We start from the raw sequence: 18022 nt of genomic DNA, 5'->3' as shown, positions 1-18022 counted from the left end.
AAAACGTAATGCCTGTGTTACAGTTTCAGCATCTCTAACTTCTGTTTTTCTCTCTTATCCATTCACCCATTCAGCTCTAATTTTTTGCTGAGTTCTTGAGAAAGAAAGCCACCTGGGAATATCTGTATAAGGAATACTTGGGATGGGTAGGCAAGTGTGTGTTTAAATTCCTTAGGAAGAATGATCATGAGCGCTTTAAACACCTGGCCCAATTCCTTATAGGTTTAGGGTGTTTTGAATTTTACAAAGTATGGGAATTATAGATCAGAATTTCAAAGAGAAGAGTAGAATATTACAGATATGATTATAGTAACAAACTTGAAATTCACTTTTCTGATGAATAGACTTAGTAAGTAAAAGTAGTTTATGCTTAAATTGTGAGTGCAATTTAAAGTATTTTTCCATTTTATATGCTGTCATAATCAGAATGAAAATTGTTAGTAGCTAAGATATTTGTATTTCCTTGTCTCATATAGATTAAAATAGCTATTCACTAACACAGCAGTATAATTGTGCAGGCTACATAATGCCTTCCTTTAATAAAAATTCTGTGGGTATTTGAAGAAATGGAGGAAGAAGGCAGTTTGAATTATGCAACTGTGTTTTTTTCCATTTTGTTTAATAAATTGGCTGGGATACAGTGGCTCATTGGTATTTTTTGATATTTGTAACTGGTACAGCTGAACTTCTAAAAGATAACTGATATGCTGCTTTCTGCTCAACTTATAATGCTTTCACTGTGACAGTTTTCTAAAACGGGTTAAATGAATCAAATACTCCTGTTGAAAAAGAACTTAGTTAAAACATTACAGTAATTGAAAGAGCTTATATCAAACTGATTCCTGTTAAATTATTCGTTTAAAATTGTTTTAGTCAGCAACTTCAGTACCACTTCAGAGTTGAAGTGAATGGAGGATGGGTGTCTGAAAAAAATTCTGATGGGAATCTGGCATTGGGGTAGTCATTTTGGGCTCTAATCAGGAGCTGAGGGGATATAAACCTTCTCAGGGAAGCAGAGAAAGTTATTCTGTAGAAAGAGGAAAAACAAAAATAATGAAGAGAAAAACAGGGCAGTTAGAGAAAGAATACTAGTAGTTTTCAGGCTCTGGTCTCTTCCTGAGGCAGTTATATTCATGCCTTTTGGTTCTGTGATTCATCCTAAATCTTCAGAACAGTTTCCCCTTTATTTCTTAAGCTATTTCAAATTAGCTTATTTACCAGAGAAGAAAGTGTCCTGGTGCTAGGGATATAGCAAAGAATAAAGCAAACAAAGTTCCTGTATTAAGGAGCTTATATCCTACTAGGAGGAAACATATCTAGATGGTGCTGAGTCTCACAGTGACCATTTGGAGACAGGGAAAGGGGGCTAGATGGGAGCATGAGTGCTACCAGCGAAGGTCCCTGTGAGAGGTGCTTTTGAAGCAGAGGTAAGGGAGCAAGCAATGAAGACATTGGGGGTGGGGCTAAAAGCATTTCAGGGAAGGGAAGAGCAAGTGTAAGGACATTGATGCTGAAGCCTACTTAGTGTGTTCAGGGAACATCAAGAAAGCTTTGGTGTGGAGGATGAGAGTGAGAGAGAGAGAGAGAGAGAGAGAGAGAGAGAGAGAGAGAGAGAGAGAGAGAGAGAGAGAGAGAGAGGGAGAGAGGGAGAGGGAGAGAGGGAGAGAGAGAGGGGTAGATGAGCAGGTCAGAGGGCTGTGTACAATGGTTGAGGAGGGCTCTGTGACTCAAGATAAGGAATAAGGCTCTTCTCAGAGTGGAGTGAAAAACCATTGTCAGATTTAAAGCAGAAGAGGGACTTGTATTTTAAAAGGGTCACTAGCCCTGACTGCTGTGGATCAGTTGGTTGAGTGTCTTCCTGGGAAGCAAAAGGTCATGGGTTTGAATCCTGGTCAGGGCATGTGCCTGGGTTGCAGGCCTGATCCCTGGGCAAGGTGTGTGCAAGAGACAATGGGTAGATGTTTCTCTCCTTCTCTTTCTCCCTCCCTTCCTCTCTCTCTAAAAATAAAATGCATTTTTAAAATGATCACTAGTTACTATATTTAGAATAGACAGGGGAGTGGTCAAAAGCAATTGAAGGGAAACTAGGAGAGAGAGAATGGTGGCTTGAATCAAGGTGGTCAAAGTGGACATAATCAGAGTTGGTCAAATCCAGGGAACTTTTTTGAAGGATGAACTGACATGCTTTGTCGATGGTGTACATGTAGGGTATGAAGGAAACAGAAGTTAAGCATGACTCCCAGGTTTTTGGCCTAAACAATTGGAAGGATGGAATTACCATTTACTGTGATAAGGAAGACCTGAGTGAGGTGGGGAGGGGTCTGTTCTGAAGTATTAAGATGGAAGTGCCTGTTAGACATCTAAGTGGGGATGTCTGCTGGTGCCCTTTTGTGAAGTACTTCTCGCTGGACTCCATTCTTGTACTAATTCTCTAGGATTCAGTCTTGAAAACCACGACTCAAGATTTCTCTTCCATCCTCTGATCACATTCCACCATAAAATCCTTTATAAAGAATCAAGATCTGCCCTGGCTGGCGTAGCTCAGTGGATTGAGCGCGGGCTGAGAACCAAAGTGTTGCAGGTTCGATTCCCAGCCAGGGTACATTCCTGGGTTGCAGGCCATAACCCCCAGCAACCACACATTGATGTTTCTCTCTCTCTCTCTCCCCCTCCCTCTCTCTCTCTTTCTCTCTCTCTCTCTTTCTCCCTCCCTTCCCTCTCTAAAAATAAATAAATAAAATCTACAAAAAAAAGTTATCTTTGTTTAAAAAAAAAGAATCAAGATCTATATTTACTAAGCAATCTTCCGTTTTAGTAATAATTAACCGTCTCATTGGAGTTTTTGAAGGACTGAAAAGAAGCTATATGTCAATATTTTTCAAGCAAATTAATATGTAAATGGAGAACTGAATTAGTGTCTCTCTGTTTTTTATAGTTGCTTTGTGTTGTTAATTTTGAAGTAAACAAATTTAAAAAATGAGTGAACTGGAACAGCTGAGGCAGGAAGCCGAACAACTACGAAATCAGATTCAGGTAAGAGCATTCTTTTTCATTTTTTTCAGAAAAATTTTTAACACTTTTATTTAGTACCAGTAATGAACCAAATTTGTTCAATAGGTTATCAGTCTACTTATTTTAAATAGTTTATAAGACTAGAAATGGTCAATTTGCATTTATCATGCTTCTAAAGATCTCTCCAAATGTCATTCCTGAAAAATACATATGTGGAGTAATATCCTGTGTGTCCAGAAGAAGTTAATGTTATATATGTAATCCTCGCTGACAGACAAACATAATTCTCAGTCACAGACTTGGAATCATAGTTTGATATTTGGTGCAATAGGAGGCAGATTACCACATTGTAATATACTAAAAATTATTCATCTCTAAAACATTAGATTGCAGAAAAAACATTAAAATTATTAGTGGCATAATAAAGACATGTCTATCTGATTTTACTCTTAGAAATCAACTCAAAGCAGGGAACCGTGAGAAACAAATACAAGGTCCATCTTTAATACAACTAAAAGACACTTAGAGCTTCTTAGTAGAATGGGGTAGAGTTGTCAGATGCAGAAGTGCCTCAGGGGGTGGGAGGGCTCCGAGAGGGACTTCTGCAGCTGTAAGTCTCACACAGAGGAGGAAGTGCTCCCTCAGGAACTCCAGTAATAACTCCAATAATCCTTTGGAACAATGGAAATGGATGCTTCCCTGGACTGGGGAATATCAAGGTAGGCAGAGGGTGGGGGGGGGGGTGGGGGAAGAAAGGATATAAACATTCCTTCTTTTAGGAAGCCTCTCGTTGACAGGGTGTAGGAAAGAGACTAATTATGTGTAGATCAGGGTGGCTAACTTCTTTTCACAGGGAGAAAGGAAGGGTAAAACAATTTACAAATATAAATGAAGGACTTTGGCACGAAGCAGGGAGAAACTCTTGATAGCTTGAAATCCGGCAGTGGCCCTTTCCAACATGAGCTTTTTGCAGTAGGTATTTCAGAACTCATCTACTTTAAAAGTGAAGAGTAAGAAAAAAGGAACAAGTGCAGCCTCTCCACAAAGATGTTACAAGAAAAGAGGGAAAAGAGCAGGATGAACAAGGAATGGCAAAAAACACTCACTGGAAAAGTGTTGATTCTGAGTGGGTTGGAATCATAATTGGTCTTGTTGCCAGGAATTCAAAGAAGCTGATGTGTTAGATGTGAATAAGAACTCAGAGTTGATCAAACCGTAGGTGTCTGAGCAAAGCTGACAAAACAAAGGAGGAACTTATTTTGCCTGGGATGAACAGAGAAGGCTTCATGGGCTAATCCCTGAATTAGATGCTGCTGCCACTACCAGAAAGGATTCTCCACCATCTGTAGTTTTTGTGACTTGCTCCAGATGGTGAGCAGGAGCTACCTGTTGGCCAAGCACATGGTCACATGCCCATCTCATTGTTAGAAAATTCATTCTCTGTACTTAAGAGTTTGCTTTTTTCCCTTTTTCTGTAGATTCTACCAATAAGTAAGATCATATGGTATTTGTCTTTTTCTATCTGACTTATTTCACTTAGCACAGTGCCCTCAAAGTCGATTCATGTTGTTGCAAATGGCAAGATGTTGTTTGGTTTTATGGCAGAGTAATATTCTGTTGCCTATATGTACCACCTGTACTTGATCCATTCATCTGTTGATGGGCACTTAGGTTGTCCCCATATTTTGGCTATTGCAAATAATGTGGAAATGAACATGGGATGTCTGTATCTTCTCAAGGTAGTACTTTGGTGTTTTTTTTTTCAGACAAATACTATTATTCAGAAGTGGAATTGCTAAATCACATGGTAGTTCTAATTCTAATTTTTTGAGGAACCTGCATACTGTTTTCCAAAGTGACTGCATCAGTTCCATAGTACACCTCAGCAGCAGTGCACAAGGGTTCCCTTTACTCTACATTCTTGCCAACACTTTTTATTTGTTGTCTCTTTAGCAATAGTCACTCTAACACACAAGGTGATATCTCATTGTGGTTTTAATTTGCATTATCCTGATTATTAGTGATGTTAAACACCTTTTCATACCTTTCTTAAGTCTCCTTTTGAAAATGTCTGTTCAGATTCTCTATCCATTTTTTATCAGATTTCTTTGTTGTTAAGTCGTATTGAGTTCTTTATATGTTTTGGAAATTACCCCCTACCATGTATATGATTTGCAAATATTTTCTCCCATTTAGCAAGTTGCATTTTCATTTTGTTGATGCTTTCCTTTGCTGTGCAGAACCTTTTTAGTTTGATGTAGTCCCACTTATGCAAGTCTTCAATCCATTTTGAGTTAATTTTTGTGTTGGTGTAAGACAGTGATCTAGTTTTATTTTTTTGCATGTGCCTGTCTAGTTTGCCCAACATTATTTGTTGAAGAGACTGCCCTTTCCCCATTGTATATTTTTTCCTCCTTTCTTGTGAATTAATTGATTATTATGCATGAATTTTTTTCTGGGCTGTCTGTTCTGTTCCATTGATCTCTGTGTTTGTTTTTATGCCAATACCATACTCTTTTAATTACTGTAGTTTTGTAATATAGTTTAAAATCAGGGAGCATGATGTCTTCAGCTTGTTCAGTTTCTCAAGACTTCTATGGCTATTTGGGGGGGTCTTTTGTGTTTTCCATACAAATTTTAGGATTGTTCTGTTTCTGTGAAAAATGACTTTGGAGTTTTGATAGTGATTGTATTGAATCTATAGATTGCTTTGGGCATAATGGACATTTTAACAATGTTCGTTCTTCTAGCTCATGAGCATAGAATATCTTTTCATTTATTTACATTTTCAGTTTCTTTATCAATGTTTTATAGTTTTTAAGTGTTCTTTCATCTTCTTGGTTAAATTTATTCCTACATATTTCACTTTTTAAAAAATACTTTAGATTTTTATTGTTGTTCAAGTACAGTTTTCTGCCTTTCCCCCCAACCCCTCCCCACCATCCCAGCCTTCCTCACCTCCTTCCCATTTCCATCCCCCTTGTTATTGTCCATGTGTCCTTTATAGTTGTTCCTGTAAGCCCTTCACCCCAAAAAACTGCTAGAATAAATGAATTCAGTAAAGTTGCAGAATAGAGAAATCCACATACAGAAATCTGTTGTGTACTTATATCCTAATAAAGAACTATCAAAAAGAGAAATTAAGAAAACAATCCCATTAACAATTGCATCAAAAAATTGAAGTATCACAAGCTGAGCCACACCAGTCAGGGCTGTCGTATTATCAGCATGAGCTCTGAGAGGCAGGGTTTGAGGTTTGCCCACTGCTGCATCCATGGTCCCTGGAACAGTACCTGACGCACCCTATTCAACGCGTTTTTTAACCGAATGACTGAATTACGAAGATAACCTAAATGATATAGTTCATTTCATAAAGCTTAAAATTAGGGAACCTTTTTTTTTTTTTAGAATTTATTCTTCAAGTCCACCACTTTTGGAACACGGTTCAGGTCATCACTGTCATTTCTGGAAATTCTTTTCATTGTAGGAAAGTGGGCTAAGTCATTCCTTGCCAAATGAGGTTTCTCAACCCACAATTTGACTAAGAATGAGAGAATCAAATCGTATGTTTGTGTAACTACTTATAACACCCTGACATAGAACTATTCTAAGTGTTTATAAATAGGTTGAAAGGGCAGCCAGACAGACTGTGCATGCCATCTAGGGTTTGCTGCAAGTGGAGGCAGGCGTTTTTCCCTGGGCGGCCTGGAACACGGTGTCCGTCTGGGACAGTTACTTAACAGATACTGTGTGCACCGTCTTTGCACAGGAACATGCTGAGCACAGTGGGGGAAAACAAAGTTAAAGAGGATACTGCCCTAACCTTTGGGGGAAAATATTGTTTCAAGTCTAGAAGGAGGAATTAATGGCATGTCCGATTTTCCCACGTATACAAATCCTCTAAATTTATTATTAACTAATAAACTTGGTTGAAAACATTTTGTTACTTATTATATATGTTCTTTTCCTGCCTTTTCTTATTTTTTTATATTGATTTCTGTTTCATTATCTTCCTTTTTGATAATTCCCTTCAGTTTGTGTAAAAATTTAAGGTGTCTGAAAGCCTACCCTATAATGTTTAGTCATAAACACCAGTTTATATGTTATTAATTAATTCTATTGATATGGAAATATAGATGTGACTTAGTATAAACTGGCTATTTATATAAAAATTGTTTTTCCTGAGATTTCATGTCTTTTTCTCATATTGGATCTAAAATATTTTATTTCTAATAGCATCTGTATCCAGTGTACTTGGAAAGCATTTTCATAGGAGTGTTATACATTTTTTAAAATATTTCTAAAATGATCTGGGTACACTAGCAATATTTCTTCTATCACCTCAACTTCTAGGTTCCAGAACAAACAGAACTCTTGCTTTTTGCTGAAGCTTAGTAACAAATGTAACTGCAAATCCTGTGGCCTTATTAAATCAACTTTGTTTTTAATCAGGGGATACAATTTAAGAATCTTTTAATTATAAACCCAATATATATTTGCACAATGAAATACAGTTGAGAGTCCATTAAAAATCAATTAGCCACAGACATGGTTTTTCAACAAGGGTAACAAGACCCTTCGATAGGGAAAGAATAACCTTTCTATGAAGTCGTGCTGGGACGACAGGGCACCCACAGACAGCAGAGTGAACCTGGGCTCCTTCAACACACCATGTGTCAACACTAACTCAGAGTGGTGCCCAAATATAATGGCTAACAGGGTAAAATTGTTACAAGTAAACACAGTTGTTCATCTTTATGACCTTGGATGAGGTAATGGTTTAATATGACACTAAAAGCACAAGCAACAAAAAGAAATAGATAAATTGAAAACTTGTGTGTCAGAGGACACTATCAAGATGAAAAAGAGAGCCTATAGAATGGGAGAAAAGATTTGTAGATCATACATCTGATAAGGGTCTAGTATTCCGAATGCTAGAACTCCTACAACTCAGCTGTAAACAAGTAACCCCTCTGAAATATGAGCAAAGGAGCCCTGGCTGGGAGGCATAGTGGGGTGGAGCATCGTCCTGTGCACCGAAAGGTTGCAGGTTTGATCCGTAGTTGAGGTGCATATGAGAAGCAACTGACCTATGTTTCTCTCTCACATTGATGTTTTTCTCTCCTCCCCCCACTTACCTTCCTTCTCTCTAATATTAATAATAAAAAATATTCTCGGGTGAGGATTTAAAAAAACATAGGCAATGAACTTAAATAAACATTTCCCCAAAGAAGATATACAAATGGCTCATAAGCACAAGTAAAGATACTCCACATGAAAAGATGCTCAGTATCACTAATCATTGGTGAAATGCAAATTAAAACCACTAGATACAACTTCACCTCCACTAAGATGGCTGTGCTAATACTAATTAAAACAAGAAGAAGACAGCAACAGCGTTGGTGAGGATGTGGGGAAATTCAAACCCTTGTACATTCCTGTTGGGAATATAAAACTGTGTCACTATTAGGAAGAAAAATTTGTCAGTTTCTAAGTTAAACAAAGAATCACCATGTCAACCATCAATTCTACTTCTAGGTATATACCCTAGAGAATTTAAAACATAAGTACACACAAAAAATTGTACGTGATGTTTGAAACATTATTATTCATAAAAACCAAAAAGTGGAAATAACTTAAATGTCCATCAATTAATCAATGGATAAACAAATATGATATATGAGGGGGACCCAAAAAACAACTTATTTATAAAAAATTGTATATTTATTTTTACATGTTTAAACTTCAGTCAACTTCAAGGTACTCACCATTTGATGCAATACACCTATTGAGATGTTTTTTCCACTGCTCAAAACAGTTTCTGAACTCCTCAATTTTGATGCCTTTTAGTTCTTCTGCCATTTTCTATTTCACCTCTTCCACATCAGCAAAATGTTTCCTTTTGAGGACTTTTTTTATCCAGGGGGTAAAAAGTCACTTGGAACCAGATTGGGTGAATAGGAAGGGTGGGGCACATGGTCATGCCATTTTTGGTGCTCGTATATCACCCATCATGAAATGGACAAATGCATTGAAAGAGTCTTAAAAAAAATTTACAGAAGCCAGACGCAGCCTCTCACAACAACACCAGGGGGTACACTGATACAGATGGGTTATAAACTCAATTCAAAGTAAAATTTCTGTTATCATAAAGAATTCAAGGACTTCTAGCCAGGATGGAGGTGTAGGTGGACACACTATGCCTCCTCGCCCAACCAAAAGAAGGACAACAGCAAATTTAAACACAAAAAAAACACCAGAACTGACAGAAAGTTGAACTGTATGGAAGTCCAACAACCAAGGAGTTAAAGAAACATTCATCCAGACTGGTAGGAGGGGCGGAGTTGGGCAGCCGAGTGGAGAGGACTTGAGGCCAGGCTGTGCCTGGTGGGCAAGGCGGCAGCTGGTGGAGCGAGCAGTCCCACATTCACCAGCAGATAAACTGGAAGAAACAACTGGGAAGCAAGGCAGACCATACAACCCAGGGCCCCAGTGCGGGGGAATAAAACCTCAAACCTCTGACTAAAAACACCTGTGGGGGTTGAGGTGGCAGTGGGAGAAACTCCCAGCCTCACAGGAGAGTTTGTTGGAGAGACCCACAAGGTCCTAGAATGTACACAAACCTACCCGCCCAGGAATCAGCACCAGAAGGGCCCAATTTGCTTGTGGGAAGCAGGGGAAGTGACTGAAATCTGGCAGAGAGCGGAGCAAGCGCCATTGTTCCCTCTTGAATCCCTCCCCCACATACAGCGTCACAACACAGTGACGTGGGTTGTCCCACCCTGGTGAACACCTAAGTCTCCACCCCTTACAACAAAATAGATGCATCAAGACCAAAAAAAAAAAAAAAAGGCCCAAATGGAGAAACAGGCTAAAGCTCCAGAAAAAATACAACTAAGCAATGAAGAGATAACCAACCTATTAGATGCGGTTCAAAACACTGGTAATCAGGATGCTCACAGAATTGGTTGAATATGGTCACAAATTAGAAGAAAAAATGAAGGCTATGCTAGGTAAAATAAAGGAAAATGTACAGGGAACCAACAGTGAAAGGAAGGAAATCAGGTCTCAAATCAACGGTGTGGACCAGAAGGAAAAAAGAAACATTCAACCAGAACAGAATGAAGAAACAAGAATTTAAAAAAAAATGAGGAGAGGCTTAGGAACCTCTAGGACAATTTTAAACATTCCAACATCTGAATCACAGGGGTGCCAGAAGGAGAAGAGGAAGACCAAGAAATCAAAAACTTCTTTGAACAAATAATGAAGGAGAACTTCCCCAATCTGGCAAAGGAAATAGACTTCCAGGGAGTCCAGGAAGCTCAGAGAGTCCCAAAGAAGTCAGACCCAAGGAGGAACACACCAAGGCATATCATAATTACATTAGCCAAGATTAAAGATAAGGAGAGAATCTTAAAAGCATCAAGAAAAAAGCAGAGAGTTACCTACAAAGGAATACTCATAAAACTATCAGCTGACTTTTCAAAAGAGACCTTGCAGGTAAGAAGGGGCTGGAAAGAAGTATTCCAAGCCATGAAAGGCAAGGACCTGCATCCAAGATTACTCTGTCCAGCAAAGCTATCATTTAGAATGGGAGGGCAGATCAAGTGCTTCCCAGATAAGGTCAAGTTAAAGGATTTCATCATCACCAAGCCCTTATTGTATGAAATGTTAAAGGGACTCTAAGAAAAAGAAGATAAAAATATGAACAGTAAAATGACAACAAACTCACAGTTATTAACAACCACACCTAAAATAAAAACAAAAACAAACTAAGCAAACAACTAGAATAGGAACAGAATCAGAGAAATAGAGATCATGTGGAGGTTTATCAGTGGGGGAGTGGATAGGGAGAAAGGGGGAAAAGGTACAGAAAATAGGTAGCATAAATGGTAGGTAGAAAGTAGATAAGGGGAGGTTATGAATAGTATAGGAAATGTGGAAGCCAAAGTACTTAGAAGTATGACCCAGGGACTGAACTAAAGCAGGGGGAGGGGTTGTGCAGGGTGGAGCTGAATAAAGGGGGGAAAATGGGACAACTCTAATAGCATAATCAATAAAATATGTATTTTTTAAAAAGATGACTAAAATGGTTAATTTTGTGGTATGTGAACTTTATCTCAATAAAGTATGTTTGCATACCTATATTTACAATGAAAATACTATTTTAAATTATATTTAGTGAATTCCATGTGTAAATGCATTATAATCTTCTTTCTTTATTTCAGGATGCTAGGAAAGCTTGTAATGATGCAATGCTTGTTCAGGTAAAGTTTTTTTCCCCTCAGTTTACTTTACTAATTCTTATGATACAGCTGCACACTGATGCAAATGACATTCAGTTTTTCATTAGTGTCTCATTGAATAAGTGAGATCTCTAAAAATGCTGTAATTTGTCAGATGCTGTAAAAGTGCTTTGAAAGCATACTTGTTATAAAAGAAGTCTATGGAAAATAAATACTATGAAAATATGTAGGTTCTTATATGTTTCTTTGAAGGTAGCCTCTTGATTCTTTATGATATACTCTGAGCCTTTTTAATTGTATAAACTCTTAGGAAGTTTTCGTTAATTTAATTAACATTAATAATTTTCATTAAGGAAATATGTTATATGCTTGACAAATATAAAACTGGCTTTCTTATAAACAGTTAAAATTATAAATGTTTTACTCCCGGATCATCTACTGTTAGGTTTTTATTTGGGCTTCTTTAACTGAAGTTGGGAGGTATGTCTGTTCGGTTTAGTTAATAGTCTACAGAAGCTATTCCTACTGGAAGGTGTGCAAGTGGCACCACTTTAAGTCAATCATACCTTTTTCTTGAACCACATATTGGTCCTATAATTACCCTGTGGCAATATTTATATTAGATTGCCTTCAGTTGCTCTAAGGTTGTTTTGTATCAAGATTTCTTGCCTATCAGTAGTTTCTACTTCATTTCCTGAGCCATGACTAAAGAAAAGAATAACATCATTCATATCTCATTCTAAAGATCACATCGAACATGGACTCGGTGGGCCGGATACAGATGCGAACCAGACGCACACTGCGGGGGCACCTCGCTAAGATCTACGCTATGCATTGGGGATATGACTCAAGGTTTGTGCTGCCATTTTCAAACTGTCCGCAAAATTATAGTCATTAAGAATCATCATTTACATGTCCTTAAAAACAAATAATTTCTAGTTAAAACTGCATTTATGAAGTGTTTGCAGAAAATGCATCTAATATGAAACTGCTTTCAGTAAAAATATTCAATGACACTTTAAAAGTTTAGAAATATTTACTATGGAAAATAAATACATCTCTTAAAAATATCCATTATCAAATTATCCAGGTTAATTGTTTGAGATTTCTTTTCTTTGCAGTTGGGTATTATACTTTGCTTTTTACTATGTCAAAAGCAGTTCTATTGAAATTTCAGCAAATAAGCATGTATTATTGAATATTGCTATTTACAAGTTACTGAGTATTACTATAATTATTACTGAAATTCACAAAGGATCAGAGTGCATATCTATCGTTAGCTCTCCAGATTGCATTTTTCAAGAAGGTAGTCTCTTTTGAGAAATTACTTGATTAATTCAAATAGCAGTTATATTTTCCCCTTGCACTTTCTTTTGGCATTAATTTCATGCCACTCCTCTGATTTACTCAATTTCTTATAAATACGTGTAAATATCTTATCTACCAGATAGATGGTGGAGCCTCAAAGGTAGGTGGTATTTTCTGTGTTGTACCCATAACACTACCTTCACAGGCTTTCAATGGACATGTTCAGTTGAATGAAATACGGTTGTTCAGCTTCCATGTACTCTGATGTCAATAAATTTAAATCAGTAAATACACACCAGTCAGCCAGTGCCCACCAGGATCTTGAATAAGAACCTAGACTGCTGTCACCATAACATTGGTGAATCATAACACAGACATTTTTAGCACAGTGTCTAAATTTTGCTAAATTTTATGTTACGTTGAAAATTTTGGCATGAAGAATAAATTTCTTTTAAAGTTGGGAAGATTATTTTCTGGTATCAAGTTTTTATTTGAAAAATTGTGTATATATTTTGGAACTGTTCTACATTAATGCGATATATAACTAATTTAAAAATTATTTTTGTTTGTTCCTCTAGGCTACTAGTCAGTGCTTCTCAAGATGGAAAATTAATTATTTGGGATAGCTATACAACAAATAAGGTAGAATTTCTTAATGATTCTCTGAAGTAACATATTATTTGAAAAGGTGTTCATCAGTTCTTTCCTTTGTTCTATTACTTCCAATTGTAATTTCCTTCTAAGATAAATGTATTCCATTCATTTTAATTTAGATTAAAATGAGGCTTAGTGTTGGATTTAATACTTAGCCACTTTTTTTAATTTCCAAGAACAACTGCGGAAATATTGTTCAATATGTTTTACTAGACTCTCATATTTTATATTTGAATATTAGAAAAGAGTGTGTATCAGTTTTACATACAAATGATTTTTTAAACAAATTCCCATTTCCCAAGGTGACAGTGACCCTGAGATTTTGATTCTATTTGTGGGTAAGCCAGGATGCTAGTGTGAAGCTTTTCTTCGTCCACTCTGGGCGTTGATTTGTGTTTCTGGACAGCTCAGAAGAGACAGTAAATCAGAGGCAGATCACAACTTGCTTAGATCTCTTGCTGGGAAAAGCCAGTGGGGTCACCCTAGTTTGTCCCCTGGAAGGAATCTCTGGCATGTAGGTGTTGAGTGGTAGTGGAAAAGCTTCAGGAAAATGTTCACAGGTCAAATACCTTGAGATTCTGTGTATACTGTTATCATTGTTTTTCATTAAAGTTTAAAGAGCATCATTTTGTGAAGTAAACAGTATCTTCAGACTGGTAGAGAATTTAAAGGTAGCCAAGACAGATTTGCATTCTAACAGTTTTTCTATATTAATTGGCATTGAGCATGTGTCTTTCAATTGTATTTTCCTACAACAACCAAATTGTGTATTAAAAATATTATTTTGAGGTAAGTGAGAGCACAGTAGTAATCAGATGATGTGTTGATTCTCTGTATGGACCATTTAGCCTTGCTAGTCCCATACACATTAAGTTTTGCTGCCTGACTTGCAAATGACTGGTGTTGGGCAAGAAAGCACCAGGCACAGGTATGAGTAGATTGCAAAGTGTTCCCATTGTTTAAATTTGAGCCCAGAGTAAATTTGAGTCTAGAGTAAATTTGAGCCCTGTTATTAGAAGGACCATCTCTTCACAGAAGAACCATTGTAACTGACTCTGATACTTATATTACTTAATGATATGTTGGAAGAAATCCGTCTTTTGAACACTACTGCAAAAACAAAGAATTTTATTACATTTTTTATCTTTAACATTTTACACTTAATATTTCCAATTGTTACATAGCTTGAAATATCCTTGTTCTTGCTTTATCTCTTAAAAGAATAAGTTCTGAAAAGAGCAGTTATTTATAATAGAGAAAAAATAATATGCCTTTCAGTGTACATTAGTATTTTAGTTTCCTTTCTGAATTCATTGCATTCTCTATTTTGCCTCAATTTTTATATGCATTTAATTGTTGGTAATATTTGCTTCATTGTAAACGGGTGAGGAAGCTGACTGTCATACTTAGTAACAGTGCTTGTGTGTTCTGCTTGTCCTGCAGATGCATGCTATTCCTTTGAGGTCCTCCTGGGTGATGACCTGCGCTTACGCCCCCTCTGGCAATTTCGTGGCCTGTGGAGGACTGGACAACATCTGCTCTATATATAACTTAAAGACCAGGGAGGGGAATGTGAGAGTGAGCCGAGAGCTACCCGGTCACATAGGTGAGCGCCACTGAATGTAGTCCTAGTTTTCCTAAAAATAGTACTAGTTCTATAAAGATGATAAATTTATTGTGAAAATTCAAACAATAATGAAAAATACAAAAAGAAAACAAATATTTTTTGTATTCTCTGCAACCATTTAACAATTATGGGATTTTGGTATCCATACTTAAGTATGTAACTGAAAGTGTATATTAAGATAACACTTATGAAGTATTTTTCACTGGGACAGCATGTTGCTTTATCTGCTGGAGTGCACACCACACATCACTCAGCAGTAAAGCTTTTGGCTAGCAGTGTTAAGTAGGAATTTTTTGCCAGTCCTTGGGATTTTGCCTCTCCGAATTCTTTGCAGTACTATTTGGCCATGCTTTTTACAAAATCACTACAATGGTATTTTCCTACCATTCCTGTATTTTGAAATACTGGTCAGTTCTGAGCATACAAATGGCACCTTTTTCATGAAGCATTCACTGGGGTGGTTGTTCTAGTTTGTCACAATACTTCTAATCGCTCTGCAAGGTACTTCATCCCATCTGCCAAAGATTATAGATATTGAGAGGAGTATGTCTCTCCTCAGCTAACCTGTAAGCAGGAGGGACTGTGTTTTACTCAAGCTGTAACTTTCAGAGGGGCCATCGTAATGTCAGTGTCACAGTAAATACCTAAGAAAGAGTTCATGAATAAAATTTCATTTCAGACAGCATAGAGTTGAAGTAATTGAGAGTAGGATGCTAGATTGTACTAACAAACACTGTTGCCCCGGTATTTTTAAGAATATTAGTATTTCATATGCTATTTTGAGTTATTTAATCAATGATAACCTAAAATGTTACTCTCTGCTGTAGGCTACTTGTCCTGCTGTCGTTTCTTAGATGACAGCCAAATTGTTACGAGTTCAGGAGATACAAATTGGTAAGTTTATTCCAGAAGAACACTGATTTTGGGGTTGTGGATGGTAGAAGGAACTAATGTAAGAAGATATTAGAGTCATTTTTATTCATTTCTAATTACAGTGCTCTATGGGACATCGAAACTGCCCAGCAGACCACCACATTCACTGGCCATTCTGGAGACGTGATGAGTCTCTCTCTGAGTCCTGACATGAGGACTTTTGTTTCTGGTGCTTGTGATGCCTCCTCCAAGTTATGGGATATTCGAGATGGAATGTGCAGACAGTCTTTCTCTGGACATGTCTCAGATATTAATGCTGTCAGTGTAAGTGCTTAGCATTTCTAAGGGAAATTTATTGTGCATTTACAGTGCCGAACTCTATAGCATGATCTTCACAACAAATTGCCTATGAGAATTTTTAAAAATAATGTTTTTATAATGCTGAATTCCCAAAGAGTAAGGTTGGTTCAAAAAACAACCCAGAAAGGTTTTCTCCATAGACCTAGGTTTTTATTTGCAGATGAACAATAAGCTCTATTTCCAGATGTGGAGGGATAGACCATCTTGAGCAAATAAGGTGGCTGTCCACAGGTGTGTTCAGGTTGTTCACAATATGCCCGTTTTACCCATTCGATGTCTGTTGAATCTGTAGGATAGCTTATTCATAATATTGGTAACTTGCCTTAGTTTTTTCCCAGTGTCGTGGGTTGAATTGTATGCTTCCAAAATTTTAGATTAAAGTCCTAACCTCCAATACCTCAGAATATGACCTTATTTGAAAATAGGGTTATGCCATGTGATTAGTTGAGATGCACTGGATTAGGGGTCCTAATACAATATGACCAGTGTCCTTCGGAAAAAGGAGACATTTACAGACAGCAGGCAGAGAGGGCAAACCGTGTGAGGAGATGCAGGTTGAAGACAGACATCTACAAGGCGAGGTGAGAGGCCGAACAGATCCTTCCCTCACCACCCTCAGATATCTTGATCTCAGACTTCCAGCCTCCAGAACTGTGAGATGACAATAAATCTGTTGCTTAAGCCACTGAATTTGTGGTTCTTGGTTATGGCAGCCCTAGCAGACTAACACGTTTGGCTAGAGGGTTATCGGTTTTATCTATCTTCTCAGAAAACCATCTTTTGTTTTTAGCAATATTCTCCATTTTGTCTTCTGTTTCATTGATTTTCACTCTGATCTTTGTTTTTTCTTTTCTGCCGCTTCCTTGGGTTTCATTTGTTTTCCTTTTTCGATTTTCTTCCCCCACCCCTTTTTCTAGTTTCTTAAGGTAGAAAGTGACACCATCGATTTGGAGCTTTGTTTCCCCTAATTTTGGAACTTAAAAGTTATGGATTTCTTTCTAAGCATTGCTACTAGCTACACCCCACAGATTTGTGTGTTGTGTTTATGTGCACTTGGGAAAATTCCACTGTTACTGGGTGGAGAGTTTCATAGACGTCAACTTGGTCAAGATGGTTGAAATTGTTATTCAGGTCTTCTGTGTCCTTACTGATTACTGTCCGTCTTTTCTATTCATTATTGAAAGGGGGGTGTTGAAATCTCCAGTTGTGCATTTGTCCATTTTCCTTGTAATCTATTGGTTTTTTGCTTCATGTATTTCAATCTATAAACCTTTAGAATTATTATTAATGAATTGGTTCCTTTGTCATAATGAAATATTCCTCCTTATCCCTGGTAATGTTATTTCCTCTGAAATATTTGTTTGATATTAATACAAATATCCCAGTTTTCTTTTGATTAGTGTTAGCCTGGGCATATCTTTTTCCTTTCTTTTACTTCTTAAATAATTTATTTATTTTCAGAGAGAGGGGAAGAGAGGGAGAAAGAAAAGAAGAGAAACATTGATGTATGAGAGAAACATCAAATGGTTGCCTCTTGCATGCCCCCAACCAGGGACCTGACCCATACCCAGACATGTGCCCTGCCTGGGAATTGAACCGGGGACCTGTTGCTTTATGGGACGATGCTCAACCAACTGAGCCACACCAGTCAGGGCAGTCTTGCTTTTTCATAGTGTGATGATTTCTGCGTTTTATAGTTTAGGCCCAAAGCTGACTTAATAAGAGTTGCATTTAAAAAGTAGGGAAAAAACCCCATTATTTGCATGTGATATTTTTAGCTATCTAGATACCCCCAAAAAGAGTTCAGTGTACTTTTTGGATTATAAAAAGTATTATAAAATCAGTAACTTTGTTACACCGACAATAGCCAGGTAGAACAAAAATGGAAGAAAATCCTATAGAGAGCAGCAACAAAAATTATAAAATAGACAAAGAATAAATT

At 37.2% G+C, this 18022-nt stretch overlaps 1 protein-coding gene across 1 annotated transcript in view; it reads left to right on the top strand.

The window, feature by feature from the left end:
* The window catches only part of GNB4 (G protein subunit beta 4), a 47465-nt gene that overhangs the window by 21449 nt on the left and 7994 nt on the right, over window positions 1-18022 (top strand). The window contains exons 2-8 of the mRNA XM_045851527.1: window positions 2936-3033; window positions 11241-11279; window positions 12004-12110; window positions 13145-13208; window positions 14664-14826; window positions 15675-15741; window positions 15843-16044. Coding sequence (XP_045707483.1) covers window positions 2977-3033; window positions 11241-11279; window positions 12004-12110; window positions 13145-13208; window positions 14664-14826; window positions 15675-15741; window positions 15843-16044 — 699 coding nt within the window. The 5' untranslated portion in view covers window positions 2936-2976. The remainder of the gene's footprint in view (window positions 1-2935; window positions 3034-11240; window positions 11280-12003; window positions 12111-13144; window positions 13209-14663; window positions 14827-15674; window positions 15742-15842; window positions 16045-18022) is intronic.

The sequence above is a fragment of the Phyllostomus hastatus genome, unplaced genomic scaffold (genome assembly GCF_019186645.2).
Source record: "Phyllostomus hastatus isolate PE091 unplaced genomic scaffold, TTU_PhHast_1.1 phas_contig_86, whole genome shotgun sequence".
NCBI classification, from domain to species: Eukaryota; Metazoa; Chordata; class Mammalia; order Chiroptera; family Phyllostomidae; genus Phyllostomus; species Phyllostomus hastatus.
Note: the sequence above shows the minus strand (reverse complement) of the source record. Positions and strands in the feature narration are given on the sequence as shown.